This window comes from Equus asinus, chromosome 7 (assembly GCF_041296235.1).
Source record: "Equus asinus isolate D_3611 breed Donkey chromosome 7, EquAss-T2T_v2, whole genome shotgun sequence".
Lineage (NCBI taxonomy): Eukaryota > Metazoa > Chordata > Mammalia > Perissodactyla > Equidae > Equus > Equus asinus.
The window spans coordinates 95,147,788-95,171,211 of NC_091796.1; the positions used below are offsets into that span (position 1 = coordinate 95,147,788).

Consider the following 23,424-nt stretch of genomic DNA (forward strand, 5'->3'; position numbering starts at 1 on the left):
CACAATTTCTCTCTTGATCCGTCACCTAGTTCAGAGACTTTATTAAAATATCTTTCCTCATAAAATAGCTGTATATGTGTCCTTATTTTTGACTTACTGATTCTAGACAAAGACCAATAATTCCCATTAGACAAGCTATACTTCAACTTGCCTTTTTGGAAAGTTTTTGAAATTATGATTTTCTATCCTTGATTAAAGGCACATGGATAGAGAAGCCTTCTCAAAATTTAATCATATCTCTGTTCATGTGCTTCCTAAAAGGAACTTGGTATTAGATTCAATTTTTATTATCTCCTCCAACCCCATCACATATATTTATAAAAGTTAGCAAATAACATTCCTTTAATCATACAGACTTTATACATAGCACCATTCTCTCAACTACTTGTAAAAGACTGCATCACCACCAAAAAGCAATTAAGGACAAACTTGTTTTCTAAGAGATGCTGGGAACTGTACAACGCAAGAGTACCACTCTTTCTTAGTTTTCGCAGAAATTTATTCAGTTAAGCAATAAATTCAATTTTTAACACCAAGATCTTTTTCTTCATCTAGTTTTAAACTTGATTGTTACCTCTCATCAACTGAGGGTTCTTTTTGTTGCAAATGAGGCTTGATTCCAAACATTGGGCGAATATTTGTTGATAAGGCTCTGATGGTGTAACTGATTTCATTCTCCCTTGTAACATCACTGTCATAGCCTACCATCAAAATATAAGAATTATTCTCTAAGTAATAACTTAAGACACCAAGTATGATTTTATAAGTTGAATACAAGGACTTCAACAATATGAAATGTTAAATAAATTGTCACAGCCAAATTATGAAATAATATACAACCAGTAAAAATGATGTAGAAGAATATTTAATGATATGTAACAATGTTTTCAAAGTATTTCTAAGTGATAATGGCAGGCTACAAAAAGTAAGTCAATATGACACCATTTTTGTTAAAAAAATTATGCATATAAATGTGCATACCCTTATTGATATACCCCAAAATGTTAATAGAGGTTACCTCTGAGTGGTCAAATTATGGATGCTATGTTTATTTTTCATTGCAAAATGTATTTTCTATGAGCTGGTATTACTGGTATATTAGGGAAAAAAATTATTTTAAAATATGAGGTTAGATATTATAAAATTTATTTTAACAGTACTTAAGTTATGATTATCTTACATTTGTAGATGAAGAATATCTAAGTCATCAATACATGCCAGCCTGTTATTCTTGAGTCAAAAGACCAATTTTGGTGTTAAATAAACCAAAAAGACTAAAAACGCAATTATTCAAACATTATTATTGCTTAACTTCTACAGTTTAAATCAGTTGTGCTAAATTTTTTCTACGTTTTTGTTAAAATAAAATATTTTAAAACCACATACCCCCATCTTCTTCAGAATCTATATCAGATTCTTCACTATCACAAGGCCTTTTTTCTCGATAGCCCTCCATTTCATTTGTCCAAACCATTAAAGACATATCTGCACCTCCTAAGGTAACCAACATGCTGTCATCATAAGTCCAGCGAACATTTGTGACATGTGTACTATGGGCCACATACCTCTTAAACTTTCCAAATTTTCCCTAAAGATAAAAAAAATTCAAACAGTCTTTCTGAGAAATTTCATTACTTGAAAACTGTGAGTTATAATTTTTAATTTGTTTCTTAATATATGATTAGAAATTAATCATTACAAATGCAACTTATAAAAAAAAGTGAGAAAATACTGAAAGTCACTAGAATAAAAAATAACGATTCCCAAGCCTGGTGAGAAATGGATAAAACTAGTAGCTTCACACACTGCTAGTACCATGGACAACTTCTTTTGGAAATCAACTTGGTATTTTTCATTAAAAGCACAAAAGTGTTCTGACCTTTGACTCACCAATCCCCTTTCTAGAGATCTACGCTAAAAAATGCTATGTGTGCAAAAAATATTTACCACAGTATCTACTTATAGCAGTGAAAAACTTTAAACACCTTAAATGTTCAATAAAGTTGTAGTTAATTACAGTGTACATCTATGGAATAGTACCTATCTATTACAAAAAATGGCTACTGTTGTTGGAAATAGACAAAATAACTTAGAAAGTCAGAATATAAGTGCCTATGCACAGCATGGCCATGTTAACAAAAGTAATTATCAACCATTTTGGTATATACCCATGAAAATATGTTTTATCGTAATTCATTAGTGTTTCTGTTTATAAGTGCTACATATGGGAATGTATTTTTCTTTTAAATATCAAGAAAAATCCACATTATAGATACTGGCAACTTTTAAATCTAGAACATTAGCATTATCAAGTTACGTAAGTAAATCTCAGATCAATGTATCATAAGCAGGTTTTAGATGGACATCTTTTCAAGAGTGTTAAAATGAGGAATGCCTTAAATATATGAAATATAGGGATAGCTAAATCAGTGAATTCTCTGGGAATGAAGATTCAATAAAAGTTAGCTGAAATAGGAGGAGGATCTGTCAACAAAACACTGCAAGAAGGTAGCTTCCCTAAGATTTTGCGGTTCTTGCTACAGTAAGGTGAAGAAGGAATCTGTAGCTCAATACCCTAGAGTCTATTCTTAGGGCATCTCTACCATCAGAATGCTAGAAGTGAAGTTTCTGACGAATAAGTGTTTTATTGGAACACATTCTTATCAACTAAAGTTCTACCATTTAAGTGTACCTAAAATAGGGATCTGCGAAATATTTTCTTGTGCATTTGAGTTTGCTATATGAGTTTTTAAACTTGCATTTTCATTTCAATGCTGAGCTTAGAATATGAATATGAGCAGTTACTTGAGACCATCATGAACTGAATATCATAATACGATTTCAATGCTCTATTTCCAATTTATGTTTATGTTCATGTTGGTGCCACATTATAACATATATCTGAATTTGTGACAATTAAGAAATAAATGCATCTGGACTTGATAACGTGAATTTCATTTTTGTGCTAAGTGAAAGCCTGATGTTTCCCAGTAGTCTGAATAGAGGAAAGCAAGAAGAGAACTGAGTAATCACACAGTGGCAGAGGCATGTAGTACTCCAAAGAATCTGGACAGTTTGGTTTTAGCAAAATAACATCATTCATCACATTAAATCAATGTTGTTTATGTTAATTTTATAGGTGTTGCACTTATAATATCTTGTATTTAATTGCTTAAAACATTTTAAACTTATAAAGCTGTAAATATAAAGTTTATATTTACTGTTAATAGTATATATTTAATCAGAAGAATATTAAAATTAAGTTAATATTGGAGACAAAAGGCAGGTTTCTTCTAAAATGGATTATTTATATTATTCAATATTGAGAAACTGCACAATTTAATATATAATTTAAGGCACAGGATCACAAATTATAATAATTCTTCTAGATAAAAGCTATAAATATGATGTCAAGAACAGGAAACACAATTCTGAACCTTTCATATTATATTACATATGTAATAGTAATATTACAACAACGAAATGCTAGGAAAGGGAATTACCCTAACCATTTTCATAATTATGATCATTAGGAGAGTTAAAGAAAAACACATACTTTAGCAGGATATCTAAATAACTTCACAAATCCCAAATCATCCCCAGTAGCTAGGATCATTTTGTCACTGGTGAGGCAAGAGGCAGTTACATCTGTGACTTCTCCAATTACTGGCCAAATTCCCTCACAGCATAAACCAAGCACACTTGTCCATGATGCCCAACCAATTTTTTCTACCTAAAAAGGCGAAAAAAAAATGCTGTAAGTCTGTAATATCCAAACCTAAAAAATTAACAATCAAGTCTGAATATTTTTCTTTGTAATTAGATGTGCCACAATTAAAATTAAAAATTTAATTAAAAAAGTTATTAGTTGTCTTGGTTTTGTAGCTTCCAAAGTCCACTAGTTCCTGCAGAAAAATTTTACATAACACTATTCAATATTTACTTACTAAATATCCACTGTATGTTCTAGATGCTCAGCATACAGTGATAAGAAAGAAGACCATTTTTACTCTTAGAATAATCAAGAAACTTCTTCTTACACTTCATGTCTAAATTTCTACTAATACATTATAAACATGTTTTCCAATTAATCATTACTGGAAGTTAAGAACTTTTATTTACAGTCCTTTTCTTATTAAGCCACTTTCATGTTAAATTTGTTTAGCCTCTCTTTCTTAGCCATGTCAAAAATTTCTGCTAATACTGTCAGGCACAAAACTGAACACATTTTTTTCTTTAAACAGGAATTTGCCAACAAACATTTTAGGCTTATGGGTTCCAAAAGACTTGGCAGACATGCAATACTCCAATCTTAGATGTCATGTCTCCTATTTGCTATTGTCTGCTTCTTTAAGGAAAGTATTAGAGCACAGCTAGACAAACAAGCAATTTATTCCCTTAATACAGCAGCTCTTCCTTTACTCATCTAGGTAGTCTGACCCAATAAAATAACTCGCAAAGAGAATATCAATAATTCAAATAATCTGAGAACAGGCTTCATGTGTAACCAAATGATGGAAGGTACATATCAGTTTTCTAACCACTCTTAGTCATATTAACAACACTACAACAGTACTATCTTCCTACCTCCACACTGGGGATGGTTTGTTTCTTCCCTCTGGGAGCCTCAAAGAATAACTGTTCTTTAGCACCAGTGTTGACCTGTAAAAGCTTTCCTTAAAAAAAATTAAAAATATATATACATATATCATCTTATGCTTATAATTTTATATTTTTATAAATTTTATCTTAAAAGAGACCATTCAAAACATAACATGAAAACTTGAAAGTATAAAGAAAGCAATTAATAAAAGTAAATTTTACTACCTAAAAATATAAACTTCATATGTTAAAAGAACAAAAGTAGTTAATAAAAATTACAAAAAGTCTATGAAAACAAATGCTTTAGAAATGCAAATTAAAAAAGAGACGTCATTTTTCACCTAGCCATGTCAAAAACTGAGAAAGTTTAACATATCCAGTTGCTGCCATGGGTGTGAACCCTGATGTTGGGCATATAACCTGATACAATTATTCTGGAAGGAAGTTTGGCACTTGAATAGTTTTCAAATGAAAATATATATATATACACACATAAAATATAAATACATATTCAGTTAGTGTGATGTTTAACTTTTACGGGAAAAATTAAGCTTAAACATAAAAACCATTTTCCTCTTCAGTCAACATATATTAAGAGCATTTGACTTTCTTAATCTCCATGTAATTAATTAAACTCATAAATTGTTTAATTTTTGTGTATGTATATACATAAAAACTATTTCTGTTGTTACGAATATCTAAAAAATCCTAGAAACAAATTTTGCAACTTTTAAAAAAAGTATTTTAACTGCATTTGGAAAAAACGTTAATTTATAATACTAGATTTATATAGATGAAGACGTGAAACAAAAATCCTTAAAAACAGAGCATTTAAAATATTTATCTTTTATCCAAATTTATTAAACACTGCCATATGCCATGCATTCTGCTAAAAAATAAAGATACACATTAAATTACGCATATTTTTAGAGAATGTATTTTATATCAAATGATGGGGAAATGACATTAAAATCCTCATTACCATTTTCCAAATTTTCAATTACTATTTATGTCAAGTTTATCTGATAAAAGGAAAACAAATGATTAAAAAAATTTTTTGGTATAGTATTTAAATTACTTTATAAATTAAACAATTTACCCCTTACTGTACTATCATTTGAATTACACTAGGAGAAGTATTGAAAAGTCTAAACTTACAGCATTTCATCTCCACAAGTGAAATAAAGCAGTGGAAAATAATTTTGAGAATGTTTATTTTTCACAATGCTTTTGAACTCATCCATTGAATCACTTTGTTTTTCTAAAACAGCTATACTAAATCAAATGAAACTTCTATCAAACATTAAGTTATTTAAATTCTTACCTCTAATATCCCAGTCAATATGGGTTATGTAACTGGTAGCGCCTTTGCATATTCCTACTCGTTTACTACTCATTACATTGTATATATCTATAAAGCTGTCATGGGATGCTACAGCAAGATATTTCCCAGAACCTATAATAGAAACGTATTTGCTTGACATTTTCTACATTTAGAAATATTTTTTTTTTTTTTTAAGATTTTATTTTTTCCTTTTTCTCCCCAAAGCCCCCCGGTACATAGTTGTATATTCTTCGTTGTGGGTCCTTCTAGTTGTGGTATGTGGGACGCTGCCTCAACGTGGTTTGATGAGCAGTGTCATGTCCGCGCCCAGGATTCGAACCAACGAAACACTGGGCCGCCTGCAGCGGAGCGCGCGAACTTAACCACTCAGCCACGGGGCCAGCCCCTAGAAATATTTTTACACTCAACAACTAGAGTTAATTTTCTTAATATTTTTGGGAGGAACTCTTAGGTGTTTCATAAGTTATAACAAGACGTGTGAAATGACAAATGGCAACATATTTTTCAAGCATATTGTAATCAACAAAATGAAATAAGTTTTTATTGTAGTGAAGTAGTTCAGTGGAAAGCAAATGTCAAAAACTATATGCAATGTAATTTTGATACACTTTGCATTTAACCAAAAAAACCCTCTAAATTTACAAAACATGGAAGTAAACCAGCATAAGTAAATTTTGCCTTAACTATAGTAATTCCTACATTACAGTAGGTTTGTCATAGACAATGAATATGTGAAAACTGATGAAGCAAAATTAATGTAATTTCAAAAGCATTAAGAATATAATGAAGACAGTCATCCAACCCCTTTTACATTACAAGTGAGGAAACTGAAGCTCAGAGAAGTGCTTTGGCCCAAGTCACACAGAAAATTGAGAGAGAGAAATGGCACTAGGCAAGATATTTTGCCACGGATCTAATACAGGGCTTTTACTTCTCACCATGCTGTCTCTTCTAGTCAAAAAAGTAAAATTATGAGATAAAATAATCGTTAACAAAAATTACACACTGATATATTTACTCACTGCCAGACTCAAGTAAATAATCAAATATGATTTCAGTGGAATCTTACCTGGTGAAAATCGAATATCTGAAATAATATCTTTTCTGTGGTGAAAAGAAACAAGATCCTCTAGAGTATCTGCATTTGCCATTAAGAAACTTCCATCATTGAGACCTACAGCTAAAGCTTTACCATCAGGAGAAAAACAGCAACATCTTCCACCTAAAAGAGAAAGAGCATGTATCAGGTAATCTTCTTTAATTTAGAAAAAGTACGTGCTTAAAATCAAAACTACACTAAGATATCACCTTACACCTGTTAAAATGGCAAAAATATCCCAAACAAAATGTGACAAATGTTGGAGAGGTTGTGGAGAAAAAGGAACCCTCATACACTGTTGGTGAGAATGCAAACTGGTGCAGCCACTATGGAAAACAGTATGGAGATTTCTCAAAAAATTAAACATAGAAATACCTTATGACCCAGCCATCCCACTACTGGGTACCTATCCAAAGAACTTGAAATCAGCAATTCCAAAAGTCCCATGCACCCCTATGTTCACTGCAGCATTATTTACAACAGCCAAGACATGGAAGCAACCTAAATGCCCATCAACTGATGATTGGATAAAGAAGATATGGTATATATATATACAATGGAATACTACTCAGCCACAAAAGAAGATAAAATCATCCCATTCACAACAACATGGATGGACCTTGAAGGTATTATGTTAAGTGAAATAAGCCAGATAGAGAAAGACGAACTCTGTATGACTCCACTCATAGGTGGAAGTTAAACATAGAGACAAAGAGAATTGATTGGTGGTTACCAGGGGAAAGGGGGGTTGGGGGGAGGGAACAAAGGGTGAAGTGGTGCACCTACAACATGACTAACAATAATGCACAACTGAAATTTCACAATGTTGTAAACTATCATAATCTTAATAAAAAGTTAAAAAAAAACAAAAAACAAACAAAAAAAGTACGTGCTTAAAGAACCTTCAATTTCAAAGGGATTCCTTATTTATTATGGCCTCAAATCAATATTAATACGGAGTCAAGGGATCCAGATAATAAAGTTTTCTACTGAAATTAGTCGTATGGAATTCTAAGCAATAATTAATACAAATCATTCCCTCTTCTGAATGTAACAAAAGTACTGATATTTACCTTAAAAGAAATTAAGTTGATGAAAAAGAACGAAAGATTTTAACTGACACAAAAAGCCAATGACATATGTGAAAAATTTCTTTTTAGGGGGTTGCCACCTTTGTAGTTTCTATCCAACAAATCAGAAATTTAAGAAAAAAGGTCATTTCTATAAAAACGCTTTCAAATTTTAAAAAAATCTGACAGGCAATTAATAGTTTGAGGTAAAAAGATCCATCCATACATGTTTCAAAACTGCACATGAAGAAATAATGACATTAATATAATTAATATTAAAAAATAAGGGTTAATGCTGCATTGGCAAACACAAAATATGGGCTTACTCTGACAGCAAGGGATGCAGCAGGCATTTTCAAATACCCTAAGGCTGGGGCCGGGCCCGTGGCTGAGTGGTTAAGTTCACATGCTCCACTTTGGCAGCCCAGGGTTTCCTCAGTTCGGCTCCTGGGCGCGGACACGGCACCACTCATCAGGGAGTGCTGAGGCGGCATCCCACATGTCACAACTAGAAGGACCCAGAACTAGAATACACAACTATGTACTGGGGAGCTTTGGGGAGAAGACGGAAACAACCAACCAACCAACCCTAAGGCTTTTGGAGTCTTGCATAGACTTCAGAGAGGGAAGATGGGGTACAGCTGTTACAGAATGAAAAATTACAGAATGAATTGAGAACAAGTAGTCATTTAATTATGAAGCACATATTGGTAATGAAGAAATTAGGGTATTATTTCTGAGATTTATAAGAGTCAAGAGATGACAATGACCTGGAGCAGAGTGGCAGCAGCAAAGGTGATGAGAAATGGTAGGATCTGGATATATTTTGAAGATAGAGCTGGCAGGACTTTGATGAATTGCAAGTGGAGTAAGGGAAAAAGATAAGTGTCAGGGCTATGCTTTTGTTTGAATGGTGATGCCATTTACTGAGATGGTACAAGTGTTTAGTTTTGTACCCGTTAAGTTAAGGATGCCTATGAGAAATTCAAGTGAAGACATCAAGGAGCCAGTTTGATAATTTAATACTTCTCTGGAGCTGAAGGGAGAATAGGCTAGAGATATAAATATAGCAGACAGTAGCATACAGATAGTAGTTATAGTTAAGAAACTGGTTAAGAGCTTGTTATTAATTTATTATGTCTCACCTCCAAATCTACCCCTCTTTTTCCTGCTATGTGAGCCAGACCCTGTTAGACCTTTTTCCTTTGCCAGCTGATTTGATTTTGGCCAATAGAGGGTGCTAGAGGACCCCTGAAGGTTAAACTAAAAGGAAGGGATTTTTCTTCCTTCTGGTGTGCTGGAGCTAGTGACTAATGAGGAGGTAAGGGGTGTGGTCAGGGAGGGGATGGGGGAGTTTCTATGCCACCATAGCAGAGGATTTCCTAGATCAGCCCTCTGACCAGTTTCTTTTCCACTGGCAGGTTGTGTTCCTGTGGCACCCACACCCTTTCCAAGAGATGTGAATCTCAGCCTGGGGGAAGAGGGGAAGCGTCCATCCACTAAGTTTACTCCTTGTTCACTGTCCATTAGCCCTATGGGTGGTCACTGCTTTCTGCAGTTGCTACATCCATACACCTTAGAATGCTCTTTTACTCCTTTTAGTAGTTAACCATCATTTATTAGTTGACACTTCTTATTAAATTTTCCCTGTTCAAATTACTGGGGTGGTTTCTGTCTGCTGATTGATATAGAATTGGTATTGAAATGGTCACAGCAGACAGACCAGTAAAGATGGGATTTTAATGGGTTAGTCATGCCTTTGGGCTTAAGCACAGTGCTGAGCCCTTGCCAGTGGGAAATGGGATGCCAGTAATGCAAGGTATCCATTGGCATGACAATTAATCAAGTTATCTCCTGAGGTTGATTGTAGCGAAGTATATACTGAAGTGCGTGCCCTGGGAGTCCAAGGGGCTGCTGCCCCTGATCATTACAAAAATGATGATGACACAAAGACTGTGTTGTGCAATAGATTCCACTGAGTGCACGGAGCCTTTACAGAAAGAAGCGTCAAGCTCAGGTCCTTAAACTTTCAGCACGAGTCACAGTCTGAGCAGGGAGAGCTTCTGTGGCAAACCTAAAAGAATCTTTGATGGGGCTGATATCGCTGAAAATTAAACACAAAATTTAACTGTATAGGTTGCAAATTTACAATGTCAATTGAATTCATAGCCTCACCAAGTTTCTTATGTGAAAGTTAGGGCATTTATTGGCAAGGAAGGGAACTCTGAAACTTGGAATGGGAGCATCTGGTTGGACTCAGACAAAACTGAGAATCTTAAATTTCTGTGTTATTCTGAGTCTCACTGGCCAGTGCAAATAACCTGCTCCCCTGTGTCTGAGAAGAATGACAATCTGCAGCAGATGCCTCGCAAAGGGATGCTTAACCTTCTGAAGAACTATGACAACTATTCCTCTGTTGTCACTAGACCCCTAACTTGGATCAAATCTCAACATGCTCTAGGGCAAACTTGCTCTAGGGCAAAAAGTTGGCAAACATTTTCTTAAAGGACCAAATAGTAAATATTTTCAGCTTTGCAGGCCATATGGTCTGTCTCAACTAATCAACTCTCTACTATAATGCAAAAACCAACCTAGACAATATATAAGTGAATGGGCATGACTGTGTTCCAATAAAACTTCATTTAAAATATCAGGAGCTAGGCTGGATTTGATCCAAGGGCTGACCCCTGATGTAGAGAAAGGAATCTAAAAGCTTAGGAAGGCAAGAATATTGAAGTAGATTTTTCACATGCAACCTGCACACCCACCCACCCCCCAAAAGTCTAGAAAATAGTCCCTTCACAAAAGCATTGAGAAATACGTTAATTAAATTAAGGGTAGCATCTGCATCCTTGAAAACCTCTGTGGCTATTCTCCTATGTAGGTAAGCAATGGGAAATGTTCCCATTAATATGGGCTCCTTGCTGTAGCATCACTTAATCACCAAAGACAAGGTAGATTCTTTTACCAAAAAGGGCAGCAAGGATGTACTGATAATCAGAATGTTTTGGCCTGTGAGGATTTCTGTTGGTGGCTAATTAATCAGGATATCTCCAGGAATAAAAGAGATGAATAGGCTACTAGATTAGTGTTTGATCTATATAACAGAAAAATACCAGACGTGGTGGCTAAAAAAATCTAACTTAAATCACCAGAGTGGAGAGTCACAGATTCTCAACCAGTTTTCAGACCTAAGCCAATTCACACACTCAGACCCCCCTTGACTTAAGAGGAAAGGCAGGTCCCTTTGAGGAAGGACCTTGTAGCATTGCCACAAGTATATAATGTAAATCTTCCTCCAAAGATCCATGGCCACTTATTGGAATGACTGTGACTGAGAAAAGGAAATATCCAAACTTTGAGGAATTACCAGACATAATCTTGAGAACACAAAATGCTGCTGTTGTGCACCAGTAAAAGTGGGACCTGACGGTGATCATGTGATAGAGTTTTAGTCAAGTTTGAATCACAGTGGACCCAGGTGGTCTGTGGACCCCACCCAATTCCTGAATTTGAATAGATATGCTTGGCAACTGGTAGAATTCTCTGTGCTGGCTCTCTGACCCGTGGGGTAAGGGTCATTATGACAGGAAGAACGAAGGGAAAACCCCTGGAAATTCCTCTCTCTACTAAGACAATAAACCAGAAGCAAAACCACAAGCCTGAGAATTGCAAAAATCAGTGATACTACCAAAGACTTGAAATATGCACGGGTGAGAATGACTATCACATCATCATTTAAACTTGCCTGTTTGGTCTGTGCTGAAATCAGATGGATTTTAAATAATAACTATGGATAATAAATTTAATCAGATATGACTCCTATTGAAGCTACTCTTCCAGTTCTTTACTAGAACAAATTAACAGAGCCCCTAGCATTTTGCATGCAGCTATTGTCCTGGTTAATGCATTTTTTTTCCACTTCAATTTGTAAGGACCACCAGAAGCATTTGCTTTTACCTGGCATGCATCTGTGTACACCTTCAAAGCCTTGCCTCAGGGCTATTTCAACTCTCCTGTTCTTTTGCCATAATATAGTCCACAGAGATCCTGATCGTCTTGACATTCCACAAAACATCACAATGGTCCACTACATTGATGATATTATGCTGAATTGATCTGAGGAGCAGGAAGCAACAAGTACTTTAGATGCCTTAGTAAGACATAAGTGAATCAAGAGAGTGGCAGATAATCCCCACAAAAATTCAGGGACCTGCCATCTCAGTGAAGTTTCTGATTTGGAGTATGTCAAGATATTCCCTCCAAGATAAAAGACAAGCTGCTGTACCTCCCATCACCTACCACAAACAAAAGGAGAAAAATGTTTGGTAGGCCTTTTTGGAAGCAACATATACTACATTTGAATGAGCTGCTTCTACCCATCTGTCAAGTCACTTATAAGGCTTCTAGATTCCAGTGGGGACGAGAAAAAGAGAGGGCAAGGTGATTTTCCACTTGGGACTTAATGATCCAGCAGATCCAATGATACTAAAGTGTGTGTCTGTGGTAAACAGGGATGCTTTAAAGATGGAGCCTCTGGAAAACTACCAAAGGAGAATCATACTGCAGATCTCTCAGATTTGGAAGAAAATCCATGCCCTCCTTTACAGATAACCATTTTCCTTTTGAGAAGCAGCTTCTGGTTTGCTACTAGGCCTTGTTAGAGAATAAATGCCTAATCATGGGATATTAGGTGAATATGTATCCTGAGCTTCCTATCATGAACTCAAAGTTACATGACCAATCCAGCCATAGATTGCATGTGCACAACAGCAATCTATCATCAAGTGGAAATGGTATATAAAAGACTGGTATATAGGAGCCGGCCCTGTGGCTGAGTGATTAAGTTCATGCACTCTGCTTTGGCAGTCCAGGGTTTTGCCAGTTCGGATCTTGGGTGTGGACCTAGCACTGCTCATCAAGCCATGCTGAGGTGGTGTCCCACATGCCACAACTAGAAGGACCCACAACTAAAATACACAACTATGCACTGGGGAGAAGGAGGAAAAATTTTTTAAAAAATTAAATTAAAAAAAAACTGGTATATAAAAGACTAGGTTTGAATGGATCTGAAAATTACGAGTAATTTGCATGAACACAGTTGGCCTGGAATCCTTCAATCTCAAAACTGCAGTCTTTCAGGGTTTTGCAGTTTTGTCTTACAGGATGCAGTATATGCTTTGACTCACAGACCACTATATGGTGCTGTCTACCTCACAGCCAGAATACGTGGGTCTAGAAATCAAGAGGTAGAAGTGGGAGTGTTTCTTTTGACTATTATATCTAATAACCAACTTGTACAATTTTGTTTTACATCCTCGCAACTCTGAGTTCTGCTGATTTAGTCTTAGGTCCTAAGAGCAAGGAGAATGCTTTCAGCAAGGGACATAATGTTTCCACTGAACTGAAAGATGAGACTGTCACCTGGTCATGTTGGGCTCCTCAGGCCAATGAACCAACAGGCAAAGGAAAGGATTGTTACACTTCTGGCTGGAGTGATGGATCCTGATTACGAAGGGGAAATTGAGTTACTGCTACACAATTAGGGCACAGCGGACTACGTCTGGAACCCAGGGGATTCACTGGGATGCCTCTTTGTCCCTCCATGACCAATGGTAAAGCTTAATGAAAAACAACAGCAACAAGGAGAAAAAAAAGAGGCAGAGAGAGTGAGATTTCACATCGCTCAGTAATGAAGGTTTGGGTCACCCCATGAGTAAAGTAACTCCCATCACCTGAGGGTCTGGCTAAGGGCAAAGGAAGTATGGAATGCATAGTTCCATCCCCATCCAAGACAGAAAGTCAAAGATACCAACCACAGCCTATAACCAGTTACAGAAATGGACTATACATAAATGCTTGTAATGTGTATATATAAACTATTTACTTCTTCTCTCCCCTTTTTCTCCTGAATATTTTATACAGTTTGTTGGAGGTTAACTTTATAATTTACTCCTAAGGTAACAGAATATTCAGTAAGACTGTGACTGAATTGGAAAGTAATTAATATAGTCAGCAACGGACACAATGACTGTTGGGATTGTGTGTCTTTTCCCTTTGGGTAGAGGATGAGAATTTCTTCATCTGTACCAAGGGTAGCTGCATCTCTTTGGGTAAAAACTTTTTGGGTAGAACATAAACATAAGGTTAGGTCTGTGGTTATACTGAACTTCAAACGTCTGTACAAAAGATGAATATGGATGCTGATTAGACAAATAGGTTATTCATGTCTTGTTCCAAATCTACCATTCTTTGGGCCTTATAGAAGATTTTTCTCTTCTACCAGCTGACTGATCCAAGTTTTGCCAATAGAAGGTGCTGTAGAGACACTACAAGTCCAAAGCAGGAGAAAGGAACTCTCCTCCCTTCTTCCAGTACTCGATTTTACCTACAGAGGCAGGGCACTGGCATGCAGGGGGTCTGGCTGCATTCCCCACAGTGGCAGCCTCCACTGAGTCCTCTAGCAAGTTTTCCCACCAACACAGTAATGGCGCTAATGATTCAGCTGTGATTTGCAGCCTCCAGCAAGATGCCCCACCCACACAGCAGCAGTCCTCACAGTTCAACAACCTTTGCCCTGGTTAAGTTCTTCTCCAAGCAGTGGTCCTGCCATTCAGCTCTGGCCTGCAACCTCTGGCAAGCTTTTCCTTCACCCAGTGACCACTCTCACTGTTGCACTGAGGCCTGCAGCCTCTGGCAAGCTTCTTCACCACTGACAGACTGAGCGTTCAGCCAGCCACACCCTTTCCAAACAGGTCTGAGTCTCCTTTAAGTTCTTTCTTTGTTCACTCTCCCTCAGCTAAGGAAACCTAGTAGTTGCTTTCTATGGTGGCCACTGCTATAGCCTTTTCAGCAGGAAACCATGTTTTACTAGTTAACAATTCTTTTTATTAAATGTTCCCTGATCAAATGACTAGTATAGTCTCTGTCTTCTGACTGGACAGTGACTAATATAATCATCTACAGTGACGGTGTACATATGAAAAAAGGAAGGCCAGGGAGAGAACCCTGGAGCATTTGCATATGTAGAGAGCAGGAAGAAGAGGCAGGGCCAGCAAAGGGAATAGAAAAAAAGAAGCCAGTAGAGGGGGAAAAAAAAAAGACATGCATGGGTTCCAGAGTCAAGTGAAGAAAGAATTTCAAAAAAGAAGGAATGATCAATTATGTCAAAAACTACTCTGAGGTGAGTAAGGTGAGGACCAAGAGCTGACCAGAGATTAGCAGCAGGTTCAACGGACCAATAGAAATAAAAGCCTAACTGGAGTGGTTTGTGAAGCAACTGTCATGTGAAAACACAGAGAAGTGAGCCCACCATATCAAGTTCTGCTACAACGGAGAACAGAGAACCAGAAAGGTACTGAGACCAAGCATCACAGCTGCACGTTTTACTCAACCTTAGCCAGGAGTTGGGCAAAGAGCAGGTGCAAAGTTGAGTTTAAGCAAAGATTAACATAACAAACATCTTTAAAATACATAGCTGAGCTCATTAAAAACTAAGAGAAACTCCCCAGGGATTTAAAAAAAAAAGGTAGGAGAAAAATAGAGTAATAAGATAAAGGCACATCTGCCCTGACCGCAGAGGAGACTAGTCTTGCGCCTGGTCCTCCTGGATAAAAGTGGAATTCTTGAAAGGCTATACATTCATTGTATTCATACGGCACTGGTTTTCAAATTCTATGCCAATTTTAAGTTCCAAAATATCAGTAATACCGTTATTTCCAAATTTAAAAATAATCTGAAACATTAGTATCTTGAGGCATCCAGAGAGGCCTGCATATATACTGCAATACATTTCTTAATTGAACATACGTTATATAAATCATGTTTTATTTTCTTCTGTCAAGTTTTATGGAGAGAATAGTCAACTAAGCAAAGCTTCGACTGTGAGAGTAATTCCTAGTCTAGTTCAAAGACTTCCTGTACAAGTCGAATGTGAACACTGTACTAGCTTCCTAGAGCTGTCATAACAAATTACTACAAACTGGGTGACTTAAAACAACAGAAATCTATTCTCTCACAGTTCTGGAGAATACAAGCCGGAAATCAAGGTGTTGGCAGGGCCATGACCCTCTGAAAGTTCTAGGGCAGAATCCTTTCTTGTCTCTCCCTAGCTTCTGGTGGTTGCCAGCAATCCTTGGTGCTCCTTGATTTACCTCACTTTCTGCTTCTGTCATCATATTGCATTCTCCCTGTGTCTGTGATCCTATATGTTCACATAGCCTTCTTATAAGGACACCAGGCATTAGAGATTTACAGCCCATCCTAATCCAGTATCTCCTATTAACTTGATTACATCTGGACCTATTTCCAAATAAGGTCACATGCACAGGTACTACGGGTTAGGACTTTCACATATCTTTTTGAGGGACAGAATTCAACCCACATTAGACATGATAATAATGAGTTAGGATTTCCTTCTATAAATCACAAATCTAAAGACATTGAAAACTGAAATGCTTTCTATGAAAAAAACATTAAAGCTCACTATGAATAAAAGGGCTATAGTCCCTATAAAAAATAAGTTATTCAAAAAGACATCCTCAAAGCTATCAAACAAGAGAGAGTATTATATGATGAAGGAGCGGAAATTTAGAACTGAACTGTATTTATCTTTTCATCTTACTCAGACTACTGTATAGCGTAGTCAGTAAGGGCCTTTTGGACATCTGGAAAAATCTGCACAAAATTAATTACTTTTGCAACTCAATGATAATACCATTAATCAAGTTTGCTTTTCAAGACTGCTTTAAAAAGAAAGATTATTTCGTTTTCAATTTTTCATGCTGAAACTTTCTTCATTTTATGAAGCATTTATTTTTTAACAACTTATCAATAATTAAAATAATGTAGTTATACATATATTTTTGTAATTTATTTTTACTTATGTTTACAAATTTTGTATTTAAATATACTATTTAGCTTCACTGATTTTTACTTTTTAACTTTTCTTTTGACTTATAAATACCTTAAGATATAAAATAGATATTTAATTATACACAATTTTTTTTTTTTGCAAAAAACTTTCAAACACCTATATCATCATTTTGTTCTAGTATTACAATCATGTCTCAAAGGAAGAAGAGACTTTTTAAAAATGTGCCTGGCAGTAAAGAAAGACATCAGGAAACACAAAATCTCTTTGGAAGAACACACCTTCAATTCAGACCTGAGAGGATTCTCACAAGCAAAGAAAGCCCAAACAAGCATGACCGTACAATCCAAATTTTTAAGCACACAAGAAAATGGACCACCAGGAGGGAACAAGCAGGAAAATAACCAGAAAACCCCAGAAAGAAAAACACAGTAGAGACAGATCCCCAAAGATGTCACATAACTTGATTTCATATTCTTTATCTGATAAGTACAGTTAGAATTAAAGACATAAAAGAGGAAATCTAAAACATAAGGAATAATATGTTATAAAAAAAAGTCTAAGGCAAATTTGAAAAGAAAACAAATAGAATTTCTAAAAACGAGACTTATGAAAATTAAATACCTAATGGGTAGGTTAAACAGCAGATGTGAAACAGAATTAAGAACCAGAATAAAGATCTTAAGAATGCTGCACAGCAAGACAGAAAATGTGAAAAGAGCCAAGACATGGAATAAAAGTGTAGAATTAAAAAACAAAAAGCCCATTAAAAATCCAGATTTGATCATAATTAAAAGCTAAAGCCAAGGGATACAAGTTTCTAATGAGAACTTTCTACGATACCATTATACAGAAAAGGACAAAAGGCTGGCAAATATTTAGGAAATATTTACTCTACAGACACTAAAAATATGGACATTAATTCATATTGCATATTTATACTTCTGATTATTCTATAACTAGTTATCATAAAACTGAATTATTTGGTAAAATTCTCATATAATAGTCTACATTAACTATAACAGCTTATTTTTATAAAATGTTAAGCCTCAGGCCATAACACTTGTATATTCATTTGTTGAAGAAAATATTATTCTCTTACTGAATGTTTGAAAGAGATAATTGTGCTTCATAATATTTAAACCATTATGACTTGAGTAATTTTAAGTAAGTCAACCAGTATAAAATCATACATATCCCTTTGAAAATATAAAAATTCACCTGTTTTCCTCTTGAATCAATGATGACAGAAAGAAACATAACAGTGACTACAGAAGAATAAAAATATAGAATCATGATTTTTCTTTAAAACCTAATACAAAGATCTGGTCCTAGAAGGAGCCAGTAATACTGGCAGACAATTTTTCAGGACTGATACAAGAAATAAATTCACAGATTCAGGAAGCACAACAAAATCTTAAACAGAATAAATTAAAATAAACCAAACACTATGCCTGATTTTATTAAACTACAGAACTGCAAAACAAAGTAAAAGAGAACACGGGAAACCAGAGGAAGAATAGCTCTCAACCAGGAACTCCAGAAGCAGTTAAATTAGCATTCATGAATGAAAGTAAAAAATCTAAACACCTTCAGACTAGCAGCACAGCATACCAAGGGCAGGGTGGCGGTAACAGCTCACCCTGAGGGCAATACACTTCCTATTGAGAATTTAAAACAATAATAAAACTGAATAAAAATTAGTTTGCTTTTTAAGAACTGCAATGTCAGTGATAAAACAATTCTGCTACTGATAAAACAACAGACCATCCCCACCACTCTGTTCTTAGTATGCCACTGGTTCCGACAAAAGAAACTGAGAATTTCCAACAAATCTTTATTAAAGATATCCTAAGACTGTATTTTAGGAAGAAGGAAAATGACGATAGAAAAAAAGTCTGAGATATAAGAAAAAAATGTGAACAAACAAATGTATAGACACATAGATAAATCTAAGTAAACACTGACTGCATAAAACAACAATGATGTCCAACTGAAGGGGGGTTAAAAAAACCCAGAGATCCTCAAAAAATTAAAAACAGAACTACCATATAATCCAGCACTTCCACTCCTGGGTATTTATCCAAAGAAAACAAAAACACTAACTGGAAAAGATATACGCACCCTCATGTTCACTGCAGCATTATTTACAATAGCCAGGACATGGAAACAACCTCAGTGTCCAGTGATCAATGAATGGATAAAGAAAATCTGGTATATATAGACAATGGAATATCATTCAAATAGCTGTAAAAAAGGATGAACATGGATAGACCTAGGGGGACATTATGCTAAGTGAAATAAGTCAGTCAGAAAAAGACAAAAACCATATAACCTCACTTATATGTGAAACCTACAAAAAAAATAAAACACAACACCAAGCTCGTAGATACAGAGAACAGATTGGTGGTTGCCAGAGGAGGGTGCTGGGAATGAGTGAAATGGGTGAAAGAGGTCAAAAGATATAAACTTCCAGTCATAAAATAAATAAGTCATGGGGATATAACGCACCTCATGGTGACCATGTTAATAATACTGTATTGCATATCTGAAAGCTCCTGACAGAGTAGATCTTAAAAGTTCTCATCACAAGAAAAAAAAACTTTTGTAACTCTGTACGGTGATGGATATTAATTAGATTTATTGTGGTGATCACTGCACAATATATACAAATATTGAATCATTACATTGTATACCTGAAACTAATATAACGCTATATGTCTATTATACCTCAATTAAAAAAAAAGAAAAAAATCTGATGGGTATTAATAGCAAGGATGTTCCAAATTTGGTCAGGACTTGGCCTTGTGAAGAAAAGAATATCTGGCACCGTGGTTTCTGTGTACACAGAGGTGTGACTGGTTTTGGAATCTTATGGTAACCTTTCACATTGGAAGTTCAAGTACAGAACCACTGAAATTTGGTAATTCTCTCTAGTTTTCACCAAAAAGAAGAGAATGAAAATGCTGGACATCAACAACTTTAACAAAGGGACAGTGACAGGAGTTCAAGTTTCTAGAGACTGTGATTAACTTCACATTTTTACTTAAGTGTACACGCTAAATATTTAACAGTAACCCTAGAAGAAGAGAATAGACTCCGTAACTTTTAAGTCAGCAGAAAGAAGTAAAAATAAATTAACTGATTGAATTACAAATTCATGTTACCTAACTTCAAGTTGGCCCTTATGATGGCTAGACAATCTTTTTCTTTATCCGCTGATTCCATCACATTTCTTACAGTCACAATTTCCAACTTTTTCAATCAGAGCTCCTCCTACAATATCCCCATTCTAAAAACTACCACTCCCTACGACCTTACTAAGAAATTTGAAGCTCTCTGAATATCCTTTCCGCCCTAGGTTAATAGTAACAGCCCTGCTCCAACAGTGGCACCCCTTGTCTCTCTACACTGATAGGCTAGCATCATTTGCCTCCTACAAATGTGCTCAGTTCTGTTTCATTCTCCCCCCAACTCTGCCACCCCCTTTTAAGGTAAGGCCTTCTTTTTTAGTTTCTGATTTTGAATTACACATAATCCATAATCATAAAGGGTAGAAAACTTAGCTTCTATTTTCTTCCTACATTCTTTCTTCCAACACGAGGTTGAAAACTGACTCAGTTTGATCACAGCAGGTCCCATAAAGGAAAGACTGGGTATAATTAGTTTTTTTAATATAGCATTGTGAACAAGTGGACATAGAATAAATATTTAGTCTTTTTTATATACCTACTATTGCTTTCTTACATTTGTGAGGGTTAGAATATTATGACAACTTAATCTATATTCAAGTCTGAGAGCTCTTACCCTTTTTCAATTTCCGGACAGCTAACATACAATGACTAGGAGACAGATCCCATATTCTTAAGGTTTTATCATCACTCACAGTAGCACAGATGGGCAGATAAGGATGTGTAGCCAAACCCCACACCTCTCCTTCCATGTGTCCCTATAAAGAAAACATAGTTCAGATCAACTTAACCTAAAGATATGTGTACTCAGAAGACAACTAAAGATAACTTTGATAATATATGATAATGATTAATGGATTAATCTAATAAAAATTTTCTCTTTATGTTTGGAATACACCTTAAAACACCTCTGTAACAACTTTATCTCCACAATTACAATATAATCAGATTACTACTAAAATTAGCTTAAAATCCTAAAACATTCACTGGGTGGAGAGAACAGGAATTGGCTGCCCTGGAATGTTACTAATTGCCACACAGGAGGGACTTCCTGCATGAGAGAGTAAGAAGCTCCACAGACCTGCTCACCAGTGAAACTGTTGAAAATTTTTTTTTTAAATAACTATTTAAAGTCTCTGGAAATAGTTCTAAGGAAATACAACAAATGAAGAAACATTTACTCAAGAAAATCTGCTACTTATCAAGAACAGTGAGAGTCAGCAGTATTTGAACTGAGACCCACTCCTTTCCTGCCTCTTCTCAACTCATTGACAGAGAAACTCCTCACCAGACTGATGTAACCAAGAACACAGGGCTCTCTCTCTCTCTCTCCCTCCAGCCAGTAGTTAGAGGGCTATCTTCTCAAAAGGGGCAGGTGTCCGCATTTCTCATCCTGCCGTAAGCTACCTGCTAATGAGGCTAAATTCTTGGTGAGTGCTGCTGAGAGGTGGGAGCTCCCTTCTTTTGCCCGTCCCCTGTGCCTAAATGGGGGCTCTACCTTGGGTGCAAGGCCACTAAGAATACAGGGGCCTCAGCGTCAACCCAGTAAGACCTGAAGCTTCTGCTCCCTTCCCTCTCCAGTATTAAGCATCTACAGCAAGGGACACTCCAAAAGAAGCGCTCCATTGTCCTCACCCTCAACACCAGAGCCTTTGATCAGAGATTTTGCCTGGAGGGAGAAGCAAGCCATAAAACAGCTCTTAATCTCTTCTCATAGGAACTGACCTTATTTACTGACTGCACAGTGTGGAAAAGTTCAAATCTAAAGGTACTCTCAGAAACACTAGAGGTTGTGATGAAAGCTAACTGGGAGGCGAATGATAGAATCATCGGACATAAAGGCTAAAGTCAAGGCCAGCTAGTTTGTCCAAGAGAACCAGGGAAATCTCAAAGGCAGTTGAGAGAAGACTGCTTAAAGTCAGAACAAATCTCCAACACTACCCTAGGGAACTGCTGCTTTTAAGGAGACTGAATTTAATTGGTTTAGTGGAGCAATTTATGCTTCAGGGAAATGTTGAAAACAATAGAGCAATCAGCCATCCATCAACAGAGTTTAACAGTTGGGTGTGGTCAGAGAAAGAGAGTATCAAAGAGGAGAGAACTCTTCACAAATCATTTCTTTAAGCCAGTATTACCATGATGATAAAATCAGACAGATGTCACCAGAAAACTACAGACCAATATCCCTTATAAATATGGGTACTAAAATCCTCAACAAAATACTAGCAACTGATTCCAACAACATATAGAAAGAATTATACACCACAACCAAGTGGGATTTATCCCAGGAATGCAAGGTTGGTTTAAAATCTGAAAACCAATTAATGTAATACACCAGATCAACAGAACAAAAAACAAAACAAAATGATCTTCTCAATAGACAGAGAAAAGGCATTTGACAAATGAAAGTCTTTCATGATAAAAACATGCAACCAACTAGGAATAAAAGAGTAATTGAGGAATGTGGATAAAGGGCATCTATGAACAATTCACAGTTAGTATTATACTTAATGGTGAGAGATTGGATGCTGCCTTCCTAAAATTAGGAACAAGCCAAGGATGTCTGCTCTCACCACTTCTCTTCAACATTGTATTGGAGGTTCCAGACAGGATAATTACGCAAGAAAAAGAACTAACGGCATCCAGATTGGAAAGGGAGAAGTAAAACTATCTCTACTTGCAGAAGACTTGATCTTACATATAGAAAATGCTAAAAAATCCACTAAAAAATTATTAGAACTAATAAATGAGGTCAGTTATTTTAACAAATAACTGAGACTTGTACACTGTAAAATAATAAAATACTGTTGAAAAACGTTAAAGAAGGTCTAAATAAATGGCAAGATCCCATGTTCAAGGATCCAAAGCCTTAATATTGTTAAGAGGCACTACTCCCAAAACTGATCCATAGAATTCTGCTACTACAAACACTGTTGTAGATTTTTTTGGGGTGTATACATATATGTACTTCCATTGTGTACATACATTCCCACACTTTTAATTACTATAGTTTTATATTATCTTTACTTCTAGCATGGAGAGTTTCTCAAAAATTTGATGATTTTTGAATATTTTCCCTTTTAGATGATTTTTTAAAAATCTTTCCAGAATTTGTGAAAAATCTTATTAAAGCCTGGATTACGATCATATTGAATTTATAATATATTTAGTTCTTTTATGTCTTTAGTAAAATTTTACAGTTTTCTTAACACGTCTTGCATATTTTTAGCTATACAGGCATACCT

At 35.8% G+C, this 23,424-nt stretch overlaps 1 protein-coding gene across 9 annotated transcripts in view; it reads right to left on the bottom strand.

The window, feature by feature from the left end:
* EML5 (EMAP like 5) overlaps window positions 1–23,424 on the bottom strand; it is a 139,848-nt gene that overhangs the window by 35,192 nt on the left and 81,232 nt on the right. For 7 of the 9 annotated variants that reach the window (XR_011504730.1, XM_070514169.1, XM_070514168.1 and 4 more), the window contains exons 21-27: window positions 20,796–20,937; window positions 7,017–7,169; window positions 5,927–6,058; window positions 4,588–4,676; window positions 3,557–3,733; window positions 1,387–1,588; window positions 575–701 (exon numbers count right to left, since the gene is read on the bottom strand). Coding sequence is in view for 7 of the 9 variants with exons in the window: in XM_070514169.1 (XP_070370270.1) it covers window positions 575–701; window positions 1,387–1,588; window positions 3,557–3,733; window positions 4,588–4,676; window positions 5,927–6,058; window positions 7,017–7,169; window positions 20,796–20,937 (1,022 nt within the window). In the remaining 2 variants the exon portion in view is untranslated. Of the gene's footprint in view, window positions 1–565; window positions 702–1,386; window positions 1,589–3,556; window positions 3,734–4,587; window positions 4,677–5,926; window positions 6,059–7,016; window positions 7,170–12,076; window positions 12,236–20,795; window positions 20,938–23,424 lie in introns of those variants that run through there. The other 2 variants (XM_070514173.1, XR_011504731.1) reach the window with 2 other exon arrangements.